The sequence below is a fragment of the Argiope bruennichi genome, chromosome 8 (assembly GCF_947563725.1).
Source record: "Argiope bruennichi chromosome 8, qqArgBrue1.1, whole genome shotgun sequence".
Taxonomy (NCBI): Eukaryota; Metazoa; Arthropoda; class Arachnida; order Araneae; family Araneidae; genus Argiope; species Argiope bruennichi.
Genome location: NC_079158.1, coordinates 115,460,391 through 115,480,428, shown reverse-complemented (window position 1 = coordinate 115,480,428; position 20,038 = coordinate 115,460,391). Strand labels below are relative to the sequence as shown.

General features: G+C 29.3%; 1 protein-coding gene across 1 annotated transcript in view; it reads right to left on the bottom strand.

The window, feature by feature from the left end:
* LOC129981127 (nose resistant to fluoxetine protein 6-like) overlaps positions 1–20,038 on the bottom strand; it is a 39,178-nt gene that overhangs the window by 15,211 nt on the left and 3,929 nt on the right. Inside the window, exons 2-10 of the mRNA XM_056091818.1 lie at positions 18,967–19,139; positions 18,744–18,864; positions 17,161–17,254; positions 15,061–15,257; positions 13,046–13,222; positions 10,587–10,680; positions 7,629–7,721; positions 5,352–5,514; positions 2,784–2,863 (exon numbers count right to left, since the gene is read on the bottom strand). Of these exons, the coding sequence (XP_055947793.1) occupies positions 2,784–2,863; positions 5,352–5,514; positions 7,629–7,721; positions 10,587–10,680; positions 13,046–13,222; positions 15,061–15,257; positions 17,161–17,254; positions 18,744–18,864; positions 18,967–19,139 (1,192 nt within the window). The remainder of the gene's footprint in view (positions 1–2,783; positions 2,864–5,351; positions 5,515–7,628; positions 7,722–10,586; positions 10,681–13,045; positions 13,223–15,060; positions 15,258–17,160; positions 17,255–18,743; positions 18,865–18,966; positions 19,140–20,038) is intronic.

Genomic DNA, 20,038 nt, shown 5'->3' with positions numbered 1-20,038 from the left:
ATCGGCATCTCTCTCAGAACTTTCACAATATCTCCAAGAAGAATAGTACACTGTACTTCTAAACACTATTCAGCACTTATATGAATCGATTCCTAGACGAATTCAAGCTTTATTACATTCCAAAGACGGTCCTATACCATTCTAATAACGGATTCTTTATAAATCTAAGGTGTTTCCATTATTTTGATAACTCTCTAATAACTTATGTAACTTTGATACCTCTCTAATACTATAATAACTCTTTGATAACTTATTTTGATATCTCTCTAACTTCCTCTCAGCTCTTGTAAGATTTGAACTTGAAATTGAAGAGGACGTGCTAAAACTTCATAAAATAAAAAAAATAAAAAACTTTTTTTCTGAAATTAAACACATTTTTTTAAAAAAAATAGAATTATCAAAAATAGAATTTTTCAACATTGAAATTTTATGCGTACTGCATAATAATTTTATAATTTATAAAAAATCTGAAAGAATTACAAAAAAATATTATCTGGTTTATCATCCAATTCAGTTTTCAGTTTTACTTTTTTAAAAATTAAATGCGGTAAGTAATATTTTATTTTATTTTAATCAATAAATATATTTCTCCAAAAAAATTTGAAAACTAAATATTATAAATCCTCGTAAATCTTATTCGCCAAAATAATTTTGACAGTCTAATGATCCAGTTTTACTAATAAAAATTTTAAATGCGGTTAATTTATTTTATTTTAGTCAATAAACATACTTCTCAAAAAAAAATTGAAGTCTAAATATTATAAAATCTTCCTATTCTGTAAATCATATTCTCCAAAATAATTTTGACTGTCTAATGTACCAGTCTCCTGCGATAAAGTCTGACCGAAATATAAAGCTTTGAATGTTATTATTGGAGGACAATCAACAATTTCATTATTTTATGCCACTCAGACTTGGGGAATCTCCCGACGCTGATTGGTGTATTTTCGATGAAAGCGGTCGATGAAGAAGTCTTAAAATAATAGTGTATCAATAATGTTTTATTAAATACTAGCCGCCTTTGGCACCAGCCGGTTCGCCAATCTTAATGCTCATTAAAATTTTAATAATTAAATATTTTATGTAATTCCTACTTTAATAGCTTCTTGATCAAAATATTTTAGAACTTCAAATTTTAATAGTCATATAATACACTCATAATATTATAAAGGCTTTCAGTCATAACGTAATATGTATCTCTCTCATATGTGCCTTAAATTAAAGAGGAAATGATTAAACTGCAATTATATATAAGAACATTTTTTTACTGAAGCAAAGCATTTTTTTATAATATGATTACTGAAAACAGAGTCACTGAGCATTTAAACCTTATGGGCACTAAATAATATCTTTCTTAATTTATGCTAATTAACAATGTTTAATTTTAAATGCATCAACCACTAAGAAAATAAAAACAGAATCGTTTAAAATAATCGGTCGAAGGCAGGTTAAAAAAAAATTACTTAAAAAACGATGTACTTAAACTAACATAAATACAATTGAATTACAAAAACATACAACTTGCCTAAAAATAATTTAAATTAAATCAGCGTCCGTTGAAAATAGTTGTCAAAAATGAGAACACAATGCACATGCTTGAATTTTCAACGCCAGTTATGGTAACGCAAATGCGTGCTTTTTCTACGCCAGTTGGGGTAACGCTATTCTGTTTTATTCTTTATTCTGTTTTATTTTAATTCAAAAGTACTTCAGAATGAATCAGAAAGGTCAATTGATTAACAATGTTTAATTTTAAATGCATCAAATATTAAGAAAATAAACAGAATCGTTTGAAATAATCGGCCGAAAAATGTTAAGCCCAGCCTCAAATTTCAAAAAAAGGACCCCAGGTGCACATTCCCGACCTTCAAGGTATACATGTACCAAATTTGGCAGCTGTAGGTCAAACGGTCTGGCCTGTAGAGCGCCAACACACACACACATTGAGCTTTATTATAAATATAGATTCAGACACAAGACTGAGTATCTGCATAAAAATATAAAATTCATAAATCATCAGAATGTTTATTAATTCAAGCTACTTGTACATAAAATATAATTATTGACTTCATTTGGACCCATTTATATTTTCTCGTGCACGTAACATAGAAGTGGAGTAATCATCAAAGTATTCAAACTCGAGATTTTGATGAATCTCCATGTATGCGATCACGATAACTCAATGATTTAAATATATCAAATTTGGTATTTAGTTTTGTGACTGCGGATGTCATTTTGTTGTCAAATTTTTGTTTCAATCGGTTGTGAAAAACGCGTCTAAAATACAGATTTTATTTTCAGATACAATTAACAACATTCCAGGGATTAATCGCCAAAGATGGCATGATAGATTCGGTAAAAATGGTAAATTCGTATTGTGCGCCAAAGCCATGTAAGGCGTTCTTTGGTATTAACACTTTTGTTAGAAAACATGTGAGAAAATTTTGGAGAGACTACTCCCGCCGGTTTATTAAATGTATATGGTTATTAACGTTTTAGAAATTTGCTTTTAGCCTGATTAGAGAATATATTCCATATACATATACATTATGTTTCTAAAATGAAATTGAATTATTGAATTAAATACATAGATATTTAAAAAGCTCACAGAAAACATTTTCTTGCATATAATTTTTTTAAAAATATCAGATTTCCTATTTATTTCATTTCATACCGACGCATGTTGAAAATTACATTTTTCTATGTTTAGTTTACTGTTAGAAGTTAAAACTGTGATTAATAATAAAATAAAATAAAATCGCAAAAAGAAAATACATTCATACCTGTACAAAGTAATTAAGAACAAGGGACTGATAATATAAAATTGCATATCATTTGCAAGATACCATGACCAGCCCATGCACTGGAAAATAAAGAAACATTTTTAATGATTATAACAGAAAAAATTTAAGTTTTCCTAATTTATTATTAGACCCCCGGGGGGAGGCACCTCGAATTGAGAATGAGATGCTTCCAGCATAGTGGTTGAATCTCGCCACCCTGGAGGGTACACTAATAGGTGGGGGATCTGACTCCTCCCATCGATGACGGGACGTACTTCCTTCGGGGAGGGTTGTACCATGGCGGGTGACGGCCCTTAGGACTCAACCACGGTTCCCGCCAATGTTGCTGCTGCGGTGGTCCGGTCATTCAATTTTATGGTTTAAATCCGTGTGCCTTCGTGGCGGATCGGAGAGTTAGATGGCTGACTTTCCTAATTTATTATTATGCCTATTATAAAACGTTGCGGCTAATTCTTTAAATCTACTACCAGATGCCCCTCCCCTCGAATTCAATTAAAGTCAAATGAAATTAAAAGATTAATTGGTTATTAGTTTTGAAAATTAAAATTGTGTAATGAAATAAGAAAGTGCAAAATTATTATAAAATAACTAGACACATTTATAATTGATTCCCTAGATGCAATATTGTTCGAGAGAACGAGGTAAATTTTTGAATGCACATATTATACGACATGTACTCAAGTGTGATTTTAAAAAGTATAATCCAGCTCTCATAGGTTACAATAACAAAGTTTTGAAAATTTCAAATAGCAGCAACCAACTTTATTTTTACAGTAATGTGATTTTAGCAGAAAAAAAAATAATCTAAAAGGTGAATTAGAATAGTATTAGACACTGAAGTAACAAAAGTCATGGGATTGCAGCGTGCAGATATACAAATAACAGTAATATTGCATACAAAATATATAAATGGGTAGTGTATTGTCAGAGTTTTCATTTGTATTCAAGTGACTCACGTGAAAAAATTTCTCACGTAATTATGACTGCATGCTGGAAATGAATAGACTTTGAACGCGGAATGGTAGTTGGATCTAGACTCAGGGGACGAATTATTGATTGAAACGGAATAGAACATTCCATTTCTATCAATAATTTGCACTGATTTGTTTGACTCTCTCGCACTGATATCTAACATTTACTAATAATCAGACTATTATTTTACTAAATAGGAGACAAGAGAATTATATCAAAAATACAGACATTGCAATGTTTTCAGCTGTACATTCATTCACGTCATTTAACCTTTTAAAGGGTCATATATATTTAGGCTGTTAAAATATATTTAGGCTTGAAATTAGAATAAGAAAAAGGATTCATTTAGCTTATTAGATAAATTTAATTTGATTAATTAATAATTAAGTAACAAACCAAGACACATCATTTTGTGCGAGATATAGAACTGAAACATCTAAGTTTCTGTCTTTATAAAAAGTATTGTCAGAACTTGAACATGAAATTATGCCAACCTACATAATTTCATGCAAAGATTGATAAATTTGGTGGGAAGCATACTTCCCACGGCCTTAGAAAGGGTTAATATATATATATATATATATATATATATATATATATATATATATATATATATATATATATATATATATATATATATATATATATATATATATATATATATATATATATATATATATTCCATTTGTAAGTACTGGGTGATTATAAAAGACATATACCGATATATGAGACCTTAACTATCATACCATTCACAGGAACGGAATACAGTTTTGGTTCAAGATATTTTAAGGCATATGTCTTAAAATGTCTTATGCGCTCAAGAATCATACGAAAAACAACAGTTAGGGTTACAGTGAGAGAATTTCAAGATTTCTAAAAAATTCAAATTACAACATTAACTTTTTTCATTGGAATGTGTTCTCCACAACAAAAAAACTATAAATAGAGTTGAAATGATACCTGAAACATGATAATCACCAGCATTAGACAGACTAAGAAAAAAAGAGAAAATATCCAACAGCAGCCACAATTTTTTTACTTAACTTACTTCAACCACGATGACATTTTGCTTGCGGCAGATGGTGCCTAGAACCAAAGCATATGCCATGCCGAAAGAAGCTGGTAATTTCATGTCTCTATTAGGCACACCGCAGTTGTTTTCTCTTTTCTTCTCAGTCTGTCTAGCGCTGATGATTTTCATGCTACAGATGCTGTTCCAAGGCATTTATTTATTTATTTTGCTATGGAGAATACATTCCAATAAAAAAGTTGGTGTTGCCAATTGAAATTTTTGGAAATTTTGTCACTGTAGCCGCAACTATTAGAGCTGAACTGTTGTTTTTCGAATGATTCTTGAGTGCATGCCTCAGAATACATTGAGCCAAAATATTATTCCGTTCATTGAATAGTATAATAGTTAAGGTCTCATATATCGGGATAGTCTTTTGGTAATAACCTTGTGTATAACTATCTCAAAGAATTTAGAAATCATCAGTTTACACCAAGTTTAATGACGTAAATAAAGATAAAATCTGAAAAATATTACAATATTTTCTTAATTTTATGAAATCTTACCTCATCAGACATATTTTGGAAATTATTGATATAAAGCAAATTCCACCACCAATAATCTTTACATGCTTGAACAACCGTATATTCTGGCCAAAGTGGGCCAGATCCCATAAACGGGCTAATAAATGTGAAAAATAACATAACTATCACATATACTGGAGTGAGCCTGGAAAAAAAATTGAAAAAAAGTTAGCTATGTTTCTGAATATTTGAATTGGAAAAAAATCTAAATGGAAAAAAATAAAAAAATAAAAATAAAAGGAAAAAAAATTAAAGATCTTACCTTTTTTCTGCATTTTTTTATTTCATATTTTATGAAAAAGTTTTAAGAGTATTGTAATTTATTATGCAAATTTATTAACATTGCACAAATATTTTAATCTACCTCATTAGTGTTTTAAATACACTTATGAAATATATTTCCCATTTTTAGATATGAATATTTTACTTGAAATTTGTTATGTTTAATTAAATGTTTTATTCAAAATTATGCACATATTTCAAGAAACCTCTAAAATTAAATTTAATATACCAATTTTGCAGCTGCGCATTCTGAAAAATGGGAAAAATTAGATTTCATATAATTATATTTTCTTTTTTAATTTCTATTTCAAAAAAAGATATTCGATGCTCATGGCTAGCCCAGTTCTAGAATTTAAATATTTAAAACAGAAGGTAAAAATCAATGATTTAAAATCCTTAATGCCAATAAATGCACTGATTTTTCAATTTTTATTCAGAGTTTTCCAATCTCAGAAAAGTTTGATTTTAACTGATTTCGCCAATTTTTATTTCATATGAAAGCTTATGGTTTCCTAGATATGTCGTCAGTCGTTGCTTGTCGCACAAAATCCCTCCAATTTTCGAGAGAAATCTCAAGACGAAACTTTGACAAAGACCTCTACGTCAACAGTTGGTTATTACATTTACGCTTTTATACTGAACATAACGCTGTTGTATATTTAATTAAATTGACAGGAATATACAGAATACATCTGGTATTTGCAACGAATCTATACAGAAAGGAGTAAAGTGGCTAATGTGTGTGTGAGAGAGAGCGAGAGAGAGAGTGTAATGCTATCTCTTAATCTAATTTAAATCTCGAGATTAATTTCCTATTTTTTTAAATCTTAAATTGGATTTAAAAAATGTACTTTATTTTAAAATGTTCTTTTATTTCCTGATCTAAACCCCACTACTTTATTCAATTTTTCTAACCAAGGTATTCTTTTCAAAAATACCAAAAATTTCCATTCTAAATCGACACGAGTCAAAGAAATCCTTATAAGAATCTCTAGGTTAAATTCTCTGAGGGAACATTTTTACTCGCTTCTTTCTTCTTGTTCGATATATAAGTGTACGCGTGCTTGTATGTGTGTAATGATATTTTTAAATCTTAATTAATTACCGTATTTTTATCTTAACTGAGCTGTTATCAACTTCATTCTAAAAGGCTCTCTTATTTCATGATCCAATTCACACTTTTTTTTATTTAATAATTCTACAAGTGTCAAAGAAATCCCTAAACCACAGAAGGGAAAATTTTTTTGTCTCTTCTCCTTTTGTGTCGCGATGTAGACTGACGTATTTCTCGTCAGTTATTCTCTGCACGTAAAATTTGCCTAAATCGAAATAAATCAAAGTTTTAAAATTTCAAAAGTTTCTTCTTTTCGGCCACACATCTTCTAAAATATGTTTACATATATATTTGGACTATAAGTTCGCATCATGGTTTTCATGATAGAAGGGACTTCTGAAAAATTTCCAAGCATGTGAATTTTCATTCTTTTTTTATTACTTCCCAAAATTCATCGTTCTTTGCGGGTTGGGGCATATAAAGAACACTTTTCCAAAAAAAAAAAAAAAAAAAAAAAAAAAAAAAAACCATAACTTCGTAGGAATATATCTTCTTTTCCAAAAAATGCCGTGGTACTTTCTGAAATATGACTTGTAGCTTTATTTCTTTTTTAAAATTACTGGGATAAAGAAATGGAATCTCGTATATAAATATCGAACGTAAAATTTACTCTTAATAGTATGTTTAATTTCTTTTAATATTTCTTTTTACATTCTTCTGATTTTTAGTTTTCCATTTTAAGGAAATATTGAGACCATCATAAACTCCTTACTGAAACTTACTTTCTATAAACGATGTTCAGAACAAAAAGTATTTTTATAATTTTTTTTTATTATTACATTTCAACTATTTCAAAAATTAACATGAATTATAAGAAGAAAAAATATTTATACATTGAAATAAAATTATGTATGATACCTTACCTTATATATCGATGAATGTAAAAATAAAACCATGGGATTTTTCCATTTGTTTTAGGAGCATGTTGAAAATATAAATAACCAACTAAGAAACCACTGCAAAAAAATATCAATTAATAACTAATTTTCTTATAAAAGCATTAAATCAGACATTTCATCCTTTTAAAAATTTGCAGAATGGTTCAGCTAAAATCAAGTACAGGAAATAATAAAGGAATTTCGGATTTAAAATAAAAATAAAATAATACCACTTTCATAGGGACAACAAACGAGCAATGTTGTTAAAAAAACATAAAATGAATTTTAAAAATATTTTCTTGAAAAGTAGCTTTACTTAAAAATAGTTCAAACTATTTAATTGTATTTTAGAAAATTATCATCGCACCACTTTTCGAAAAATAATTTCCAACAAGAAAATAAATACTAAAAAATAATAAGGAAAACTGAACTAAAGACCCAAGTTGAGCCTTAAGAGATGAGGAGAAAGAAAAGCGTAATTTGGCTGTGAGCCAAATCCCAGCTGCTAAAATTTCAGCTCTAGTATTTCTATGTTTAAGACATGGTAACGTCACACTTTTCCCTCAGATGTGTCATTTAATTATGCATAGGAAGCCGATTTTTATGTTCCGAATGCTATTTATTCAATGTGCAATCCATGTGTATGTGTCTAATACTTATTCATATATATTTTACTTGTTACTTCGTTTTTATTCTTAAAAGCAAAGGAGATATGTTTACTATTATTTTCATTTTGGTTATTCATAGACCTCTCACAGAGGAAAAAATAACCAAATGTGAATTAAAATGAAAAAAATAACTTTTATTTAATGAGAGAAATGATATTACATGAAGAAAATTGGTGAAATAACATAAAACACAAATAGTTTATAAAAGCAGAATAAAATGGCAAAAACTAATTGAAATAAAAAAAATTTCAAAATTTAAAATTATTATAATTCAACAAAATTTAAAATTATTGTAATTCAACAAAATTTAAAATTATTATAATGAACTTATAATAAATATAAATGAAATATTCATTTTTTTTATAATTGAAACAAAAAATTAATTAATCAAAGTTGAAAAATCTCATTTAACAAAAAATGCTTCTTTTAATTATTTATTGAATTGTACATTTTATACCTTGTAAATTTGTTCAAAAAATACAGTAGTTAATTCCTCATAACGGAACGAGAAATAACTCATTCGTTTTTTATTTTCAAAGACAAATAGTATAAGAAGGTTGAAAAAATATTGCTTTGCTCTGAATACTCTTTAAATTTCGGTATTTTCGCAGTGGTGGATATACCGCTCTAATTCAATAGTTAGTCGTTAGATGGCGCCCCTGAGTATCGCTTTGACAGCCACTTTTGATAGTTATATATACAAATATGTATGTCTACACAATTACAAAAAAGCGACCAAATAGAGTTCTATTGCAAAATCATGAATAATGTATGAATTAAAAGATTACGAAAATGGTACCTCTGGCATATTAAATGGATACCAAACAGAGTTTTTTAACTTTAAAAAATATTCTATTTGAGGAGTACAGTATATCTTGTAGCTTCACTTGCAAACTGAATGCAAGAAATTTGTGACGAAATCTAAATCGTGCTAGCATTGTTCAGAAGCACCATATTAGAAATATCGAACTAAAGCGGTAATTAATAAACTGCAAGGATTTTTAAATTTCTTACATCACTGCTCAGGTACTAGTACCTAAATTTTCAACAAACTGTTTTTTTATAATAACTTTTAATTTGCTAATCCTATAAGGAATTCTAAAAATAGAATTCAATTTTTTGTTAATCCTATAAATAAAATTCAATGAAAAAGAATGTACAATAAATATTTTAGGATATAATATTTATTAAATTCTTCCATCAAAACCTATTTTGTGTCACTTTACATCGTTCTTCAATCAATATTCTTGTAAAATGACGAAGAAAAATACCGAAAAATATCTCTTAGCTGTTAATATTGGCAGATTTTGTATATAAATGTATTTTGAGTAAAAAATGGGAGATCCTTCTTTTAAGAAACTGGACAATATAGTTTCACACAATTAACTTATCATCATGATAATGACTCTTTAATGATGACTCTTTAATGACTTTTTCATTTTAGTAACTTTGTGAAGTGCTGTTGTTTTTATTTACGTATTATGAATCAATTACGAATTACCATATCCACTTTGTAAATACTATTATTTAAGCAAATATTCAATGTTACTAATAGTAAAAAATAAAGGTAATGAAAACAGATAGTATAATATAAACTAAATAAAATATGAACTGACGAAGAGAACTTTGTTAAGCCTAATTGCTCATATTTTTAAAATTTTACTATTCAGTGATAATTATATTTTTTGGAAATTCATTCATTTCGCAGCGTTGTTAGACTTTCTTACAGTCTTCTTCGGCCTTCAGCAGCTGCTTATTCTGCCTGATTAGAAATCCGCCATTGGGTATAAAACATGTGGGTGTAATCCAAGGAAACATGCTTTCTTGTCTTTTTCTTATTTATTTTCGCACACACACATATATAACAACACACATGGACGATGATCACACATATATAAGGAAACACATAATATATACATTTAAAAGTAGAAATTGCCGCTAACAAAGAGCGAACGAATAATTCTTTTTGCCGCTAACAAAAGAGCGAGCGGTGCCTGCTTGCACCAGTTTTACACCAACTCTCTTTTTTTTATTGTAAACACTTCAACTCTCAGGTTGAAGTGCTTACAATAAAAAAAAGCTTAAGTTCTCTTCCCTCACATTCCAAACATACATATGGTATAGAGCATACTGCGCCATCTATATTCAGTATTAATTTTTACTATATGAATAAGTATACAGAGAATAAAAAATACAAATAAAATAATTGAATTAAAACAAAAATTATAAATAATAAAATCACATAAATAGATTGTGAATTAATTTAATATCTCACCTGAGTACAAAAAAGGAATCAACGGAAAAAAATCCATTCATAATGATTTGAAAAGTCCAGTTGTCAACGTAGTCAATGGCCTCAAGAGGATTTTCTGTAAAATATAATATAGTATTAATTAATTAGATACGATTTTCAAATTAATCAAAAATCGCCAAGTTCCACTATACTTCAATAAGATCAATATATTCTAAGAGGATGCCAAGATGGTTGCATTCCCAGTTTTACTTGGCGATTTCCATATTATGCCAAGATTTTCCAAGCATTTCTGAGTTAGCGATTTTCATATTACACAAATATCAATTACATCGATTGGCAGTGGTTGGCATTTTTTTACAATATATAGTGGGGTGTCAAGTACCGAACAACAAATAGGGAAAATATGGAAATTAAATGGAGAGAATAAATATTTTAAATGAAGAGCTGAATCATTAATAAAGAAAGCGATCGAATAAATCGATAAATAATTGCAAAAAGTTATATTTTTGTAGAAACTTTTACTTTCTGATTTTAATATGATAATGCTTATTATTAGTTGACATATTATCTATAAATTGTGACGAGCATGGCAAAAAAAAGGTTTCTATGAGTAGGCCACTGTTACTAGAGCAATCAAATTTGATATGTTGTTACCATGTGGTCAGTATGTGCTCACGAAAAAAAATTTTCCCTTCAAAATTCTAATTAAAAAATTCTAACGTCTGCGAAAGTGCTTTGAGGGCATTAATAGACTAAAACCATTTTCATGTCACTTTGAAAATTAAAAATCTTACTCTTCAGTAATATCAGTTTTAGTAAAAAAGGAGAAATAGATTTAATATTAATAGTAACAGTAGTCGATATTAGAGGGGTTTCATTAGTAGTCAAAATTTTCATTAAAATTTCTAATTTTTCGCAAATTTTCCGTAAATTTAATAAATTTTTTAAGTATTTTTCTGTTGACCACATATTAATATTTTTCATTATTTTAGTTATTGGGTTTATACTCATGTGCGTTAAAAAATGTTAAATGTATTTTTTTGTGTGCACTTTACCCTTGCTTAAATTAAGAATAAATATTAAAATTAAAATGAATCCAGTTTAAAAAATTGACATAATATAAAAATTCGTATCAGAGGTTCGAATATTTTTTAATCATCATATAATTTTCTTTCGATTAATCAAAGTCAAAATCCTATAAAACTATTCGTAAGAAACAAAAACAAAAGCTTTATTATTAATACATTTTAAAAATTATTATTTATGTTTTTATGCAGAAAAATACAAGTTGGAAAAATAGTTGCCAACATAATATCTCTGTCATATGAGTCTATTCATAATAGATTTTTCCTCCAAAGTATTTATTAGTTACTGAATGCTGAATTTCTTATTTCTGCTACTTAATTTTTAAAAAACTGATTCGGTTTTAAATGTATCAGTACAAAAGAATCTTCATTTAAATATGTAATTCTTTAAGAACATCAAGTCAATAAAATATTATTACGAATTTATAATCATGTTTCCATGCGTAGCTAATGTCATGGCAAGGAAGAAATTTTTACAGATATATTAATGGCTTCTGAATGGATGCCAGGTCAATAACCATTCGGTCTTAGAGGCAAATCTGACTGGTGATTTATAAATTTTGGCGATTTTAGTGATTAAAACAAAAGTTCTCGAAATTACTGAAATTTTAGCGTTATCTCCATTACGGGCGAAGATATGATATCATTCTTTTTCTATCATAGAGACTTAAAAATTCCGAGAGACAGATCTGAAGTTAAATCAGTTGAGTCAGGAGAAGGAGAAGTCGAGTAAATTCTCTCCATGAACTTTTGATCTCCACCAAGCCGATCCGACATCTTCGTGCTATTGCGATAGTTAAATAACTGTTTTCTGCTTGTCTGTAATTAATATCCGCAAATCTTGTTTTCTCTACACTTCGTCTATTTATTGTTACTTGCGTTTCGCATAGAATAAAGAGTGTAGAATTTCCCCCGTGCACCCACCAGACAGATTTTACATAACAATATAGTAAAATTTATTTCCTTTAGCTAAATGGAATAGATTTAAATATTTAAGAAAGCTCTCCTTTTCACTTGGTTCTCTTCTAATAGAGATTCAGTACCTAAATAATAAATCATCAGACATAAGTATGTAAACCCAGTTGGGAAAATGTTTTAAATGAAATAAAGGATTATTTTAATATAATTTATATCAATAAATACATAAAAAATTAAAACTAAGCATTTATATAGTCTTGTTCCTATTTAATAAAATATTCTTAATAAACTAATATTTAAAACAAAAAAAGTTCCAATCTTCTATCAAAACTAGCCGAGTTATGAAACTTTGAATTTCGTTATTTCGGATCAGTCAACGATCATCTTGGTACAACACTATTTATTGATATGTGGAAAGAGTTACACAAAGTCTTTGATTTTCTAATGCTTACTCGAATAAAAGAATGAGATACGTACTTACAGCATTTGCCACTGACATATAACAGTGGCAGACTATTACCCAGGTCATGCTTAAGAATCGAATGCCGTGAAGACAAGGAAGTTGACCCTCAGCACTAGCCGTATTCAATATCTTTTCACCATTAGTGAAAATGCAAAAACAGTTGAAAAACGGCTTGCACTTTTCTAACCAGGCTGAAAAAAAATTTAAAAAAAAATTATTTCAATAAATTTAGTTTTTTTAAAGAGAAATAGTCATCAGAAAAGGAAAATGAGCCGGAAATTAAAATAAATTAAAATTAAAATTGAAAGATTATCACATTTTAACTTATTAATGCTTAGCATCCTTATTTGAAGGAAGTTACATTTTCACGTTTCAGACCTTTTTCGTATCTCCACGTTTTAGAAATCCCTGAGTTCATAAAGCACATTTTTGGAAAATGTCCGTCCGTCTGTCTGTCTGTGATAAAGAGAACTCGAAAACGCTTTGAGCAAGACGGGTAAAATCCCTTTAAACCAAATTTGCAAATTTTTATCAAATTGTGAGTAAAATCTACACCGAGGGAGTGTGTCTGTCCGGCTGTTCGAATATAAGTTAACACAATAGTTACAAAATGAAGGTAACTAGACAGATAAAATTCGGTACACAGATTTAAAATCTATAGAGTAGAGTCTCCTCAAAGTTTGAGTCAAAAACAAAAACTGGTTGACTGTCTGTCGGTTGTATTTTCAGAAACATGTAAATGCGATAATTCAAAAAACGCAATGTTCAAAATATATCAAATTAGGTATGGGTCATTTATGTCAACAAATGCAGTTTTATGTCAAATTTTTGTTTCAATCGATTGAGAAAAGATGTCTAAAGCACAAATTCGATTTTCGGGTACTATTAATCGCATGCCAAAGACTGATCGCTGAAACACTCGCCAAGAGTGTTCGCCAAATTCAGTAAAAACGTCAAATTCAAGCCTAAAGTTAGTATTTCTTAACTATTATACTACAATGTCATACAAGGCGTATTCTGGCATGATAAGTGTATTAGAGAGTATACGAAAAATTTTGGGTAGATATTCCCGCTCGTTTACTAATTGATGTTATTAGTGTTTCTTTAGTTTTCCAATTCGTGAGGACTATATTCATGATAATTGTTTGCTAGACTCATGCTATCGTTCAAGGTAATGACCTCACTGATTTAGACATTTCACTTCCGATGGCAAATGTTTTTGTATTCTACGCTGGCAAACATTTGGTAACAACGAAAACAAAACTCACTTAATCTTATCGTTTATCTTTTTTAATAAAATTGCTATTGTAAATTAAAATCATACAAATTTTCTCTCTGAAGATATTGCCGCATTGACAAGAGGCAGTCGGCTCTCCATGGTCGAATGGTCTTAGCAATGATCTCATAATGAAGAGATTGTAAGTTCGAATCACGCTAGAGACAATGCGATTCACAGTTTGTGTAAATATTTAATTCCTTTATTTTATGTTTTCTTTTATTTCATGTTCCAGAAGATTCTAGACATTTCTTTCGTTTACCAGACAAGTGTTCTGGACTTTTCTTACTGTCTCCAGAAAAGTATTCTGGAACTTTCCCTGCTAGTATAAAAGCAGAAAATTCGTCAGTTACTGCGTTCTCAGTTCAGAGTTCAGTTAATAAATTGGTTTAGCTCCACCTCTTGTGTGTGTGTGTCATTGAGTTCTATACTATAGTTCTACGTGACAATATATAATAACATTATTTTGCAACTTGTATTAAAAGTCTTTAAAGACAATTAGTCTTTTGTTAAAATATTTAATTGGCGATAACTGATTGCGATTATTTGTTCGTAGCTGTAGTTACGAAATACTTTCTCTAAAATGATAATTTCTCAAAATATATTTACATTGTTTTAATGTAATGTAGGACCCAAATAGTTAATATAATTGAAGTTACCAATCAAAGCCAATATCCAAATTCGGTAACGTTCCCCTACATTATAGAAACATTTCTTAAATAATGTGAAATGTGGTAATATTCGAAAAATTACTTGGTAATCTGGCATCACTCTTTGCTCCAATCAGAGAAACATCATCATGAGATGCCGTTTCAACGTCGCCATTAAGTGAAGATTTTTCACTAGTTGCAGCATTGCAGCCTGTAACGGTTTCCCGTTTTAAGTAACGTTCCAAAACAGTTATGGAGCTTCCTATCACAGCTAGGAAAGTGATGACAGATAGAAATGTTCTAGAAGGAAAGAGCAATTAAAAAATATAAAAATGAAGCTCTGAAGTGCGTGATACAGAAATCGGTCTTATTACATATTGACGAGTGGCAACAGTCAGATTTAAACAAATCATTATACGATAGTTTCATCGAACGATACGTTCATCCGATCTGCTCCGAGGAACGTTTTTATAGCCACTGATAAATTAATGTTTCCATAATTAATAAAGCTGCAAAATATTGTTAGAAACTATCTAAATAGTGCTCAACAAAAACTCCATTCAGAAAAGAAGATTTAAAATAGATCAAGAAATAGGCATCAAAATACATTTAATCAATTGGTAATTTTTTTTTCAGTAGCTTAAGAGCCAAAAAGTTGCCTTTTCACTTTATCGTATGTGAAATATAGAGAAAGTACAGTAATCAACAAAAAAATTCGAACACAGATTTTTACAAATCTCCATGTTTTAGACTTTCCTGAGCCCGAAAAAGCAAATTTTTTTGGGGAAAAAACCTTTTGGAAGCATCTCTGTCTCGACTAAGACCACTACGCGTTGAGTAGTCTCAAAAAACGCGTTGAGCTAGACGGAAGAAATTGGTCTTTACACCAGACTTGTAGGTTTTTATCAGATTCTCTATTCAGAGGAATTATGTCTATCCAGCTGTTCGAATATAAGTTAACACGCTAAATATAAAGCGAAGAGAGCTAGATAGATAAGATTCGGTACACAAATTTTAATTCCATTTCATCTGCGAAAGTGAATTCAGAAAATGGTTGAATGTATCTATATTTCAGTTATTTTAATGCAAATTACCTTTTACAGTTGCATGAAATGGATCGAAAAAATGTCCAAAAGCCATGATTCGATTCTGCTTAATTTGTATGCTTAACAACGTTTAATTATATCGCTTTGCAAATGCTAATTACAAGCTAGAAACGGCTGCATAAATAAAAATTAATAGATAATAAATTTTAAAAAAATAATTTTAAAATTATCATGTTCAAAAGTTGGCAAACTATCTGTAAATTCCATAATATACGATGAAAAAAATCGCTTAAAATGCCTGTACGATAGATCTAGAGCTATAAAATTTAGTAGAATTAGTACTTGATGGATAGTAAAGGCTCTCTTAGAATACATTTTTCAAAATCTTAATCGGATTTCTAATTACAGTTAAAAATTCTTTTTTCTCTAATACTTTTACAATAGTTTACAAACTGTACCCAATTTTACACCACTTTAGGAAAAAAATTTGAGTCGTGATACTGATTTTATTTCAGTATAATTTTTTCTCGAATTTTAATAAATTTTCGAAAATTATTTCAATATCTTATACAAAAATACTTTCTTTCAGTTTTTGGGGGGTTTATTTTTTGTTTATTTTGGGGGGTTTGCTGGTTTTATACTTATCTCTGTTACAGCTATATCGCATTCGTTCGTGTGTACAGTTTCAGTAAAAATGCTGATGGTTAATATAACCAATGTCCATTGGTTAATATTTCGTAATTACTGCCATAGAAGGCCTTGTCTGCTTTGCTCGAAATCCACAATATTTTGCGGGGGTTGGAGGCCATCACTTTTATTAGAAAATATGCGAGAAAGTTTCAAAATGATCACTCACGCTGGTTTTATTTCATGAATAAATTTGAGCTTTTGCCATAGCTTCAGCTTTATTTTTGAAAGAAGAGTGAAAAAATTTTCTTTCTTGTTTCTATAACATTTTATTTCTGTACCATATATTTGTACTATGTTCTAAAATTGGAAATATTCGAAACTGTATGGAAGGAGGAGAAAATAAAAGATTGCTCAAGTTCGAATTCGCTCGATTCTTGTCAGCTTTAGTCGAAGTATTACCACGCTTAAAGAAATAAATTCTTATTTTCAGTAGTATTTATTTAAAATGAATGGTAAAAATAACTTACATAACAACAATAGCACCAGTAGTTAATTCTTTTGGTTTAGACTTGCAACTTATAGTTGCATTACTTAATATCGATTCCATTTTTTCATCCATACCTAAAAAAGAAAATCAAAAGATTGGAGGTTTAGCAAAATCGTTCTCCATTCTTTCTAAGTCGAAATTCAATAATATTTCTTTTTAAGGAAAGCAGTCTAAAAATGTTTTTGAAGATTACAGAAAATGTAGATTATGATTCTGCAATGAAAATAACTTTAAAAATTATATAATATAAAATTAAAAAAATTCGTGCAATTAATAAATATTTATAAATAAATAATAGCTCCTCTATAATTCGGACTCTTCAATAATTTGTCCTTTCCAGATTGACGAACGAGGATAGTTAAACAGGTAACAGATCACTGTTTGCGGCTATCAGTTTTCTTATCGCTATGTAAATAATAAGCAACCGTTCAGATTTTAATTTTTATTTTCTCATAATTATGCATAGTATAATTTTAGAAATTAATGTTTTGCAACATTTATTATGTGTTTATTTTATCTGACTATATTTTATGCAATAAATATATGTTTTCTTTTTAAAATGGATATCTTTTTAAATAAATCGTCACTAATTATCTCTTTCCTTAAGCCTGAAATTCTCTGATATGATATTTGCTGAATTTGTGACAAGCTACTGCATTGTTCTGCCGACATTACTTCATTCAGTGGTGGCTGGGTGGTCGGCTGTACACAAGAAGAAGGCTACTAAATTTTACCTTTTTATACTTTTCAAGGTCAAATTAGAAGAGAAAACGATGGTAGAGATAAAATTTTCTTCTAATATCTCCCGAAAAAAAGGAAATGAAATTTATTTTCTGGTTTGCAGAAAATCAAAAATCACTACTTTTATTTTCCAAATGGAAAACTTGTTCTACTCTACAGGTTATGCTTCCCGTACTTTTACAAGTAAAAAGGAAATGATCAAACAGGCAGTTTTCAGAAACTAAGGATTTCTGATTGTTTGAGAGTAAAATTCGAATGACAAAAAAATATTTCAACAATTAATAATTTTTATACGTACGTTTCAGAATAAAATTCGAATAACCCCCACAAAAATGTTTTCAGAAACTACTGATTTGCGCGCGTATTTTTGAGAGTAAAAGGCGAATGGCCAAAAGAAAGTTTCCGGAAATTAATGACATTTTTAAGATTAATTGCAGAATAACCTGTTTAATAACAACAGATGAGATGATTGATAATTTTCTTTATCTACAATGACTTATTATCAAGCACCAGACTATTTATATTTGAAAAATATTTATAATAACACTTGCATTCAGTCAAGATAAAATTGAATCGATGTGTATCTTTATCGCAACATTTCGGAAATGTCTGTTAAATTTCATTTGTCTAAATCTAAACGTTTTTGAGTTGTCATGCCCGGGGACCAACATAAATTGGGACTCAGCAAAATCTCACATTTGGAGTTTTATCAAAGTCTTTAATTTGAATTTTTTTGGCGAATAATTTCTCATTTTACGTCCTGCATGAGAAGGTTGAAACGTCTTTGCAAATGAACTTTAAAAGATTATGTCTCGTACTTACCTGCCAGATTGAACTGAGTCATACCGGTGAGATTCGTTTGTAAGCTATTAAACAGACCATTAAATGTCGCATTCGGATTGCAAGAATCAGGCAAACACACTGCTGTAGATAATGGCAAGGCCTAAAAAGATATTATTTGTTTCATGAGAAATGTAGGACATTTATGAATTTAATGTAATGCATGAAACTAATAGACAAAATGTTTTAATTGATGGCAGCATACCATGCTTCCCAGTTTCAGAGGAATTTGAACGGTGCAATATTTTCCATGGAAATCTCCGAGTCCTGTTTTTCCTTTAGGAGGCGCGTAAATCTTAAGGCATTCGTCGTATTCGCCAAGCCATTTAAAGTTTCCGAGAAGTATTCCACTTTCTGGTTTTCCAAAAGAATCCACCACTTGTTGATGAAAAGAAACAGAGATATATAAATTTCTATTTCCATTACTAAAAATGACATGTTTTGGAAAAAATAGTAAAAGACATTTTCTGATAAATATTGCACTATTACTGTATGAGATGTTGTTCACCAGATTACTTCAACGGAGTTATTTTATGTTGGATATTAAACTTTTACTCGAACAATACAAACTTTTTTTGAAGAGAGCTTCTATACAGGCTATTCTTTGTTGAATAATAAACTTTCTTATTATTATCATTAGAAATATCTTTGTATATGAGATGGATATAGATGCAGATTATTCTAAATCAAATCTTAATCTTTTTGATGAATAATAGAATATATTTTATGAACAGAGAAGAGGTATAACTAAAATATATTATTCTGTGGTGAAATTAAGCTTTTTATTAAGTAGCGGAAAGCATTTTTTGATTAACAACTTTATATTATTATAGATTATTCTCAGAAAAATACTGAGTTCCTGTCGAAGAACAGAAAAAAAAGTATATATATAGAAAAGATAGTTTTATGGAAGCGCTATTGGATGATGATTAGATGCTGGATCATTAACAGCCGGACCTGGCAAAAACACTTGACTATTTTGGCGACAAAATGGATAATACTAGAATCTTCAGGTCTTTTCTGCAATAGAATCATTAGGAGATGAATATGTTGATTCTTCGCGAAACGTTTGTACCCTTCTCTGAAAGCTGTAAAAGTCCAGCAATCAAAGCCGGAGTCAGTCGTTTAGTTAATTAGAGTTGAGTCAGTGATGAATTAGTTTGATCAGAAGTAATTAATGGATTGGCCAGTCTTACAGAAACGAGGTGTAGAATTCGATCACTCAAGCAATTAGCGGATTGAAGATAGAGCCATGCGTCGAGTCTTGCGGACAAATA